The 10,958-nt window shown below is 41.5% G+C and overlaps 1 protein-coding gene across 17 annotated transcripts in view; it reads left to right on the top strand.

Annotated features, from left to right (window-relative positions):
- The window catches only part of Dennd1a (DENN domain containing 1A), a 486,221-nt gene that overhangs the window by 153,952 nt on the left and 321,311 nt on the right, over positions 1–10,958 (top strand). For 14 of the 17 annotated variants that reach the window (XM_031370095.1, XM_031370090.1, XM_031370085.1 and 11 more), the window contains one exon: positions 5,194–5,313. The exons of 2 other annotated variants lie outside the window; for them this stretch is intronic. In XM_031370095.1, coding sequence (XP_031225955.1) covers positions 5,194–5,313 — 120 coding nt within the window. Of the gene's footprint in view, positions 1–853; positions 943–5,193; positions 5,314–10,958 lie in introns of all 17 variants that reach the window. One more of the 17 variants, XM_031370093.1, reaches the window with a different exon arrangement.

Here is a 10,958-nt window from a genome sequence, read left to right as displayed (position 1 = left end):
TGGTGTGTCCAGGACTTGCTATGGTGGGAGTATTGGGTTCTGATGATGGCAAGTGACCTTGGTTTGTGGTGCTTATATTCTTATACTTGCCCTGCATCATCTGGTTATCTCTAGTACTACCTGGCCTTGCTAAATCTGACTGGAGCCTGTCCTTCCTGTGATCCTGGTTGTGTCAGAACTCCTCAGAGTCAAGCTTTCTCTATGATCCTGTGATTCTGGGATCCTGTGATCCTGGGCTCGTTAGAGCACCTAGGAGTGGAGCTTCCTCTGGGTTGTGGCACTGGCTGAGGAGCTTGCGCCCAAGGTCTGCTCAGGACACCAGCCCAGAGAGACTGGAAGTAACCAGAGCCACTGGGCTGCTGGAGATCCTGTGTGCCTGGGTCCTGCTGGTCCCAGTTACTTCCGGTGTTGGGACAAATGTTGTGTCCTCCTCACCTCTGATCCTGGGCATTTTAGAGAGCCTGGGAGTGGAGATTCCTCTGGGTGTTGTGGGACTGGCATTTTATAATTATACTAGTCTTGGTTGTTTTCATTGTGTACTATGTGCTAGTTACTCTATATTCTTAACTTATAAACCTTAAAATCACTTTGTAGTGTGATGATTGATTTTACAAAAGAGATCAGAGATATACAGTAGCTTGTCTGTTCTCACACAGCTTATGCATAGAAGATCTAGGCTTCTTATACAAAACAAAGCTCTCACTATTTTTTCTTCTCTCTCCTGTGTCATTCTCAGTAACTTAAAAATCAGCTTTTGGTATTTCTCCATTCCAAAGCAGTACTTGCAAAAGTCCTCAGTAGCCACTAACTTGTTCCTCAGCTCCATTCGGCCTTTCTTGCTTTTGTCTTTCAGCTATAACTGTTCTTACCCAAGCAAGGCCTTCTTATCACTCACAGAGATAGATAGACATTTTCCCTTCAAATCTTGATGCATCAAGACAGGTGAGCTTCCCTCCTGTTTGTTCTGCCTTGTGGTAGTCTCTTTTTCCTTTCACGGTCCCCTTTCCATCTACTATCTCAACTGGTATTTCTATAAATGAGTCCTAGACACTCTTCTGCCTCTCTGTGTTCTTTCCTCATCATTTCTGTAGTGTTCAGTATTACTTGTGCTCAGATGACTTCTGAACATTTGCCTCCAACTCAAACATTTCTGCGGCTTTCCTAACTAGTGTGTTCAACTCTGCACTCTACATTGTTTTAGAAGTTTGAGATGAATGGTTTTCTTTTGATTAGAACTATTAAGTGGCCTTTTATTACTCCAAACACCCACCCCATCCACATCCACCCAAAAGAAGTAATATCTTAATATGACTTGTGTGTGAGGTATTCTGCATGGCCTTGTGCTTGCTTTATGTAGCAACTCATGTAATGTTGATCTTTTGTGCTTTAGGGTGACCCTCATATCCATTTCTTTCCTACATGTGCCCAGTTCATTTCAACTCCAAAGATCTCTGCATAGCTTTTTCCTTTGCTGGAAATACCCAGTTTCTTGAGCCTGGTGTGGCCATTCAATCTCAGCCTTTGAGTCAACATTGACTTCTCTAAGAAGCTGTTGTCTAATTAAATAGTCTGCCGTGTGAGTTGTAAGGTTTCTGTTTTTGTTGTTCAGCATATATTTCCAGCACATATTATATCACCATGTGTAGTTGCAGTTCAGTATGTAAAATGGGTAAGCTTAAAGTGAGTCTGACATGTAAAATCTCATTTCTTACTGAACGACTGGACTCACACTTTGTCTCCACATACTTTGTGCTACTCTTACAACTCTGATACTAAATAAAATAGGGTAATAATAACTCTGATAATAGATAAAATACTAAGTAAAAGAAGGACCTTGAACAGCTGATGAGCATTTATAGAGTAGCATGAAGGTTACAGTCTGGGCTTCGTTCTTGATATGTTCCCTTGTTTTGTACATTCTAAGTGTGGAAGGAGTGTCTAAGGGCGATCCTGGTCTTGGTCAGCTAGGCTTATTTCTGCTGGTCTTCAAATGTGCTTTCTGGAGCTTAATGAGACGCACAGTCCATTTGCCAAGACAACTCTGCATTCTTGTCATAATTTAATTTCTTAACCTGAGGTGAGACTTCTAGGGGAGGACTGGCCTTGTGTTTAGAGCAGCATGGCAGGATTGAAGGGACATTGAACCACAAGTTGGCTTGAATTTTTGCCCTAGTCCTAATTACTTTGAAAACCAAAACAAAACCCTAAGCCTCAGTTTTCCCACCCATAAAACAAGAAAATTGGATCAATGTTTCCTATGGTTCCTTTTGCTTTAATCATTGTAAAATCTCTGATTCTTGTAGAAATTACAGGTGGTAATACTAAAAGGAAACGAATTGCAGCTTTTGAGGAAGCAGACCCCTAGTCATTTTTTATGAAAAATAGTGAATACTTCCATAGACTACCGCAGCTAGTAGAGTGAGTGATACATTCCCTGGAGAGTCAGAACCTTCACACTAACCTCTGTCTGACTGCCCCTGACAGACTTAGTTTATTGGATGTTGTCCAAGGGGAGAGGAAAATATTGAGTCTACTGCTTTTCTGTTCTTGATGACCTATACTTCAACTCTTCTAAGAATTAAAAAGGTGACTTGATTGAGAATAATAACCGTTTCCTTCTAAATAGCAACATCCCAAAAAGAATTATTCATTTTAATGCAAATTTGAGTCATTTGGTCCCCCAGAGGACTGCTCAGGTGTTAAAAAGCTGAGTTGGTCAGGGAGTCTCTGTAAATCATGACCTTCCTGTGAATTTTATCTTCAATAAGTTAGTAGCAGCTTGCCTTCTATCTTTTATTAATTATTCCTACTAAGGACTGGCCTTTTAAAATAAATGATTATCCCACTGATTCCTAAAACATACTTTGGGTTGAGTGATAGCTTCTCATGATTATTCCATGTGAGGAAACTGAGCTGCTGAAAGCTGGTTTTAAGGAACTTGCTAAGTTAAGGCCCAGGCAGAGGTAACTGGGCTGGGCTTTGTATCAAGCCGATCAGCAATGAATCTTTCTTTGATCTTACAGTGTAGTTATGCATACTTTTTTTTTAAATCATTTTTTAATGGCAGTGTAAAGAGTAGGGAATTAATGGCAGCCAATTTGCAGGTCAAGTCATTTTCATACTGGGTCCTTTTCCTAGAGATCTGTTTTTGTTTTGCTTTTCAGTCCTATCAATAGCCTTCTTTTCTAGCTTTTATTTTGCACATTCTAGGAATAAAATCAAACCCCAAAAGCAAAATAATGAATCACATTTGGTAAGATTACATAGTAACAGTTCACAAAAAACGTGACCTTATTTGTATCTTGGACTTTTCTAAACCTGTTGCATTAAGTATTTTAATAAAAGCAGGTTTCCCCTCCCCCACTGAGGCCCACTTTCCTCCTGGATCACTTTAATTATGTGAGCTAGAATCTTGTTTCTCACACATCTTCACTTCTCAACCTTGTTAAAATTAATCATATAATCCCCCTTTAAAACATAGTATTAAATCACCATAGTAACATGGTTTCCAAGCTTTATAGATAAAACATAGCAGCCATAAGAAGGTAGCATTTGGTGTCCCCCTGACAGCTCTATAACTTTTATGGAAATGTGTTCCTTCCCTTAACTGTAAGGTGGGGGATAGCATTACTTACACCTGCTTTATTACCACATGGCTTTGAAATTGTCACCTTGTTTTGTTCACCTCCCTAGTTAAGTAAGGAGAGTGGAGTACTTCCTTGTCTTTCCCAGCCATTTTCCTGTGCTTGAAGCACTCTCCAAGGGATAGAATTGTTTCCTTAAACATAACTAGGAAAAGACCTTGACCTTTGTGCCATGATACCTTGAAAATCTCTTTAATTTTACTTTTCTTTTGTGACTTGTATAAGGGAGCGTTAGAAAGAAAGTCTACTCTATATTTGAAATTTTAATTCATAGCCCACCCAAAGACAATATAGTCCTGTTTTTTGAAAAAGGTCTGTTAAGAAATGTTTTTTTATTTCTACTGACAATTGGTACCTTGGCATCAGTTTGAATATTTTAGCAAAGTCAGTGTCTTATCAACTTGAGTATACTTTATAAAATATAGTATATGTGTGATCCATACAAGTTGCTGAATTCCATGATTTAATTCACTGCCAAATTCTAAAATAATAGTGTAAAGTTATATATTAGAGTTTGGAATAAATGTTTTACATTTTTTTAAAAAGTGAGATTCTGGATAACTGGTAAACAGATTTAAAAAATGTGTATTTTGAAGAATTTGTAACCTAAAAGAGTTTTAGATTATTCTGATTGTTAGTATTCTTTTAAGTTATTTACTAGATATTTTCTGTTTTATATTGCTTTTATGTGTAGTTGGCTTATTTTATAGTGATACAAGAATTTTTGGTTTTTTAATGGCTTGAAACATTGCTTTAATTTGTTAAGTTGCTTAACATTTTGGTACTCCTGCCCTCTAAGATAATCTGTTCCTCAAAGTTCAGAAAGTGTCAAAGGTTCAGGAGAACATGACATAGCCTTGTCCCCTTTCCTTTACAGTGTTTATGGTGGCTCTTCCTAGACCTCACTGAGCCTGACTCGGTTCCCTAGCTTCTCTTGAGGATTTTCTGAAAAATTGGGACATTACTGAAATTCCAATCTCATCGAGAGAATAGATGAAATGATACATTAAATATTTGACTGGAGCCGGTATATAGTAGACACTGTAATGCCTCTGGTGCTATAAGCTGGTGCTGTGGCCACTGAAGTCACAACAAGGATTAAAAAACAGCCTTTTGCCACTCAAGTTGTACCTTAGGCAGCACTTGTCCCAGCCCTCATCCTCTATAAATGAGGTAGATAAAGTGCCTCTTTTAACATTGATGGCTGATTCACCCAGGTAACCGGGGTCCAAATTCTATCAGGCACATTGGAAAGTAGTGATCATTTTGATTTTTGAAGGACTTTAGAGCAGGCTCCTTTCTCTCCTTATTTTCTTCCCTCTCCTTTCCTCTCTCCTTTTCCTCCTTCACCCCCTTCTGTCCTTGCTTCCTCTCTCCCTTTCCTTTCCCTCCACTTTCTTGTCTGCTCCCTTGAAGTGTGTAAATTCTTAGCTCATTTACAAAGTTCCACAAAGGAAATGTAACAGGTTCAATGACTTGTGGTGATTAGATACTTTATCTGGAAACTTAGCACACATTCATCTTTCTCTTTGTTCTGTCTTCTCTACAGCCTCACAGTTAGCCAAGTTGGCCAGAACTTCACATTTGTGCTCACTGACATTGACAGCAAACAGAGATTCGGGTTCTGCCGCTTATCTTCAGGAGCCAAGAGCTGCTTCTGTATCTTAAGGTAAGGGAGAAGGGCCTCAGTCATTGGCTGGTTCTTTGAAACAGTTGTCAGCTTTTGCATAGTCCTTCTATAATTAAGTTTTCCAGCTGTTGTTTTGGTGTCCTATCTGTTCCCCACAAGTCACTGTACTTGGGGAGAAGGACTTTGTGGTGCTGCTCTTGTTGTACTTGAGGCCCTGCAGATAATTGTATTTATTTATTTTCATCACATCCCTTGGGTGGGAAGGACCCATTGCTCCTTAGTGGTATGCAGAAACTGGAGAGTTGTCAGGGCTTCAGTCCCTCCTGCTGTTATCTGGAGCTGTCAGAAATTAGTCTGTTAGGCTTCCCTGTGGACATTTTGTATATGTAAGATTATTAATAAAGTATGTGTCTAGCTCAGGACAGCCTGCAGACGCTGATTGTGTGCTCCTTGGAGTAGCACACTTGCCCTCTTTGGGTCAGTGTCTGAATAACTTCCCAACCTGGCTACCTCTGTAGAAGTTCCAGAAAAGTGCAGAAGTGTGAGAAGACATCTTCAGGCCTTCTGAAATCCCCTTGAACACCAGAGCCACCCTTGCTTAATGCTCTGTTTCCTCTTGCCAGAGGGGTAAGGCATTCTGGGGTGGGAGGATGTGTGGAAAATGATTTTGGAGCTGCTGGCTTTGTGGGCTCCTGCTGGGCGCCTCCTGAGGGGGAGGTAAAGGCATCCCACGCACTCTCCTCTCCTCTCCATCTGCATCTCTTAAGTAGGTGTTGCAGGGCCTGCCTCCTCCACTCCTAGTCTCTCTCTCTCTGTTGTGGAGTAGCCAGTGTGAGCAGCAGAGGTGTCCATGACAAAACCCTGGCCCCATGCTTGGGCCCAGCCAGAGGTAAACACCAGGCTCTCTGTGGATTCTAGAAGGAGCGTTTCTCTACTGTAATAGTCTGCACTTTGTTCACCTATTCACTGAGTAAAGGGCCCTATATCTCATTCCCCAAAGCCACACACCAAACTAGGACAAAAGGGCCCAATTTCTGAGGTTTCTTTGCTCCTGTCAGCCTTGTCCACGGCTCTACACTTCTCTACACAGATCTCAGTGTTTTTCTTCCTAGCTAGTAAAGTCAACTTCTTAGCATTTCTGGTCTGGGCACCAGAATCCTCAGGATGGGTGGGGCTGGCTGCTTTGGGGCAAGGGCAGTGTGTAGCTGTTCTTGAGCTGTTCTCACTACCTACCTCCCTAGGAGCTAGACTTGGATGGCAGTGGTTATTTACTTCTGACTGGGTGTTAGGAGATATGATGCAGAGAGGGGTGAGGGGAACCTTTGGAGGGCCCTTTTCAAGGTGTGACCCTGAGTAATTACACAATGCAACAGACCTAATGTGAAAGAGATTTACTGGGGAAATGGAGAAGAGTAAAGGCCTAGGAAAGTGATAGAAACAGACAAGTGGACATGTAGAGAGGCAGACAGAGGGGAGCAGAACCCTGATGGCAGAGAGAGGGGACAGGAGGAGAGAAGGTGGGGGGTACCTACCTGCAGAAAACAGATAGATGGAACATTTGAGAGGGAAGGAAGGAGAGAGAAAGAGAAGGAGGGAGAGGGAGAGAGGGGGAGGGAAAGGGAGGGGGAGAGAGAGAGAGAGAGAGAGAGAGAGAGAGAGAGAGAAAGAGATCACTCTGCTGAGTGGTGGGCAGGTCTAGCACATACCTGTAGCATCTGGCAGTGGCAGGTTGATAACATAAGCAATTGCTAGGTCCCTGTGGGCAGACCAGTGGAATCACCTGTATGCTAACATGAGGTGCAATTCTATTTATTTATTTATTTATTTATTTAATTTTTTTATTTAGAGGATATTTTTCTCTTCCATTTCTGGCTGTTGTATTTCAGCCATGGCCAAGATACTGCATATTTACAGTGTGCATTTGGAGGAGTAAGCATTTAGTCGTGGTTCCTGAGTTTGCTAGAAGTGATTATTCTGGGGTGGTTGTAGTTGAGCCCTGACAGAGGCAAATGGATCTGTGAGTTTGAAGCCAGCCTGGTATGCATAGTTAGCTCTAGGCTAGCCAAGGCTACAAAGTGAGGCCTTGTATCAAAACAAAACAAAACCAAACAAAAGGAAAGGATTATTCTTCAGATTTGGGGAATTATGTTTTTTCTTCTCAAATTGGAGTGTGTGTGTGTCTTTGTGTGTGTGTGTATGGTGTATGTGTGTGTATGTATGTGTGTGCATGCATGCATGCAACACCCAAGCACTCTGCCATTATCATATTCATCCAGCAAACTTCTGGGAATGGAAAAACATTTATTTAAAACTGTGAATTTAATATTCCAAGAGTATGGTTTAGTGGTGTAGGGCTTGCCTAGGTGCATAGGCCCTGTGCTTGATCTCCAGCACCACCACCAAAAAAATAAATAAATAAGTATATAAACAAGCATATGTGTCTTTGATTCTGGTGTTCAATTTTATATGTCCACTAGGGATTTTGTGTATGAGAGGAGCCAGGTGTGATGGCCATTTTTAGTTGTCAACTTGACTGCATCTGGAATTAACCATAATCCGAATGGCTGACACAACTCTGAGAGTTTTCTTAATTAAATCATTTGAAGTGGGGTTTCACTTCTACTCTGGATATTTGAGGTAGGAAGACACACTTTAAATCTTGAGCACACCTTCTGCTGGAAGCCTAGATAAAGGACACAGAAGAAGGAAGTTCTCTTTTTGCCTGCTTGCTCAAGTTCATTCCTTTACTGGCATCAGAGCCACCTACTTCTTGAGGATTCTGCAATATCTGAAGACCAGCTGAGATATCCAGCCTTGTAGACTGAACAACTACTGGACCTTCTGTTGGTAGACAGCCATTGTTGGGCTTAGCTGGACTATTTCCTTTAAGTCATTCTACTAAATCCCCTTTTTCTATATATTCACCCTGACTAATACAGATTGTGGTACCAGCATCAGAAGTGTAAGGTTGAATTTTTTTAACTATCTGGAAGAGATTTTCTAATTTGCCAACACCTACAGTTACTGAAGCCCCCAGTTACTGAAACCTCTCCTGGGAGCCCAGAGAATTACTGAAAGCCCATAGTGTGGACTGTTGTACAAACTTAAGGTTCCAAATACATTTGAGTGTCCTGATTCACCAAATGTGAGAGGCAATGGATTTGGTGACTCTGTATATAAAACTTTAGACAATTTATGGAAAAATAAGGAAAGTAATGATGCTGGTTATTTGCTCTTACCATCTCCTTATAAGTAAGCAAGGGAAAAGAATGAGGACCATGATAAAATTAACCAGCTTCTAACATCTCAGAATACAGTGAAGAGCAACAGTCAACTCAGTGATAAAATTGACTGGTTCCAGATGCACATAAACAGTCTAAAGGTTTCTAAGTGTGCTCTGGAAGAGAATCTCTCCAGCAACCACAGAGCTCAAGTTTTGGGAAATTATTATAAGATTGGCTGAATTACAGTGAAAATCAAGTCTCAGCCTTGGACAATGTGGACAGTTAAAGTAAGGACAGTAATTGGTAAAGAATGGGGTCCTGTAATTTGGGATGGAGATATGTAGAAGGACCCTACTGAATCTGAGAACTTTGACCTCTCAGATTCTCAAGGGTTTATCTCTCTTACTTGAGGAATTAGTCTCTCCACCCACAGCAGAAGACGTACTCCCACCCCTACCCCCTGAAATAGTGTTGTTTACACCTTTGACTGAGGGCATTGGGCAATCCCAACAAACACTGTACCCATCAGTTAAAGTAGAAGCTTATGGAGGTCAGATGTTTAATGGATTTTGAGCTATAGTCTGACTCACAATATGTCCAGTGGATCCCTGAACTCATCCTTTGGTTAACTTCCCCAGTGTCAGAATGTTTAATTGGGACAGATAGAAGTTGGTAAAATTCTTACATTGAGTTCCTGACCTGTGAAGTGAGGGTTATTATGGTTGGAAAGGCTAAAAGGTTGGAAGCCTTTAGAGTTGCCTCTGACAGGGAAAATAGTGAATCAAAACCAGTAGCATGTCCTTGGAGGAACTACAGAAATTACTGCCACTATCAAGAACCTGAAAAATGCAGGGATGGTGGTTCCCACCACATCTCCCTTTAACTCTTCTATCTGGCCAGTGCAGAAGACAGATGGATCATGGAGAATGACAGCTGACTATCAAAAACTCAATCAAGTAGTGACTGATTGCAATGCTATGCCAGATGTGGTATCCTTCCTTGAGCAGATTAACTCATTTCCTGGTACATGGTATGGAGCTATTGATCTAGAAAATGCCTCTTCTCAATACTCATCCATAAGGATCACCAGAAGCAATTTGCTTTCAGTTTGCAAGGCTAACATAATGCCTTTACAGTTCTTCCTTAAGGATATATTATCTCTCCAGCCATGTGTCATAACTTAGAAGAAATCTTGATCCTCTGTCTTTTCCATGAAGTGTCAGCACTATATTGATGGCATTGTGCTGACTGGATCAAATGAACAAGAGGTAGCAACCATCTTAGACTTGTAGGTAACATATGTGCATCAGTGGATAGGAAATAAACCCAAACAAAATTCAAGGTCCTTTTTACCTCAGGAGTTCAGTGGCCTGGGGCATGTAGAGATATTCCTTCTAAGGTAAAGGGAAGTCCTTGCCCCTTTTTCCTCCTGCCACCAAGAAAGAAGCACAATGTTTAGTGGGCCTATTTGGATTCTGGAGACAGCACATTCCTTACTTGGATGTGTTACTTCAGCCCATATATACCAAGTGACTCAGAAAGCTTCTAGCTGTGTGTTGGGCTTGCAACAAGAGAAGACTCCTCAACAGAACCAGGTTGCTGCGCAGGCTGCTCTATCACTTGGATCATATGATCCAGCAGACCTGATGGTACTTGAGGTGTCTGTGGCAGATAGAGATGCTGTTTGGAGCCTTTGGCAAGTCCCAACAGGTGAATCACAGAAGAGATCTTTGGGTTTTTTTTTTTTTAATTATTAATAGATATTTTCTTCATTTATATTTCAGATGTTATCCCCTTTCCTCATTTACCCTCTGAAAACCCCCCTATCTCATCTCCCTTCCCCCTGCTCACTAATCCATCCCACTTCCCTGTCATGACATTCCCCTACACAGGAGCATCCAGCCTTCACAGAACCAAGGGCCTCTCCTCTCATTGATGTCCCACAAGGGCATCCTCTGCTACATATGCAGCTGGAGTTTTGATTCCCTCCATGTGTACTCTTTGGTTGGTGGTTTAGACCCTGGGAGCTCTGGGGGTACTAGTTGGTTCATATTATTTTTCCTCCTATGGGGCTACAAACCCCTTCAGCTCCTTGGGCTCCTTTCTCTAGTTCCTCCATTGGGGAGCCTGTGCTCAGTCCAATGGATGGCTGTGAGCATCCACTTCTGTATTTGTCAGGCACTGGCAGAGCCTCTCAAGAGACAGATATATCAAGCTCCTGTCAGCAAGCACTTTTTGGTATCCACAACCACTCTGGAAATCAGTTTGGCGGTTCCTCAGAAAACTGGACATAGTACTACCTGAGAACCCAGCTATACCACTCCTGGGCATATACCCAGAAGATGCTCCATATAATAACATATAATAAGGACACATGCTCAACTCCATGTTTATAGCAGCCTTATTTATAATAGCTAGAAGCTGGAAAGAACCCAGATGTCCTTCAACAGAGGAATGGAT

The sequence above is a fragment of the Mastomys coucha genome, unplaced genomic scaffold, assembly GCF_008632895.1.
Source record: "Mastomys coucha isolate ucsf_1 unplaced genomic scaffold, UCSF_Mcou_1 pScaffold15, whole genome shotgun sequence".
Classification (NCBI taxonomy): domain Eukaryota; kingdom Metazoa; phylum Chordata; class Mammalia; order Rodentia; family Muridae; genus Mastomys; species Mastomys coucha.
This window is presented reverse-complemented; position numbering and strand designations above follow the sequence as displayed.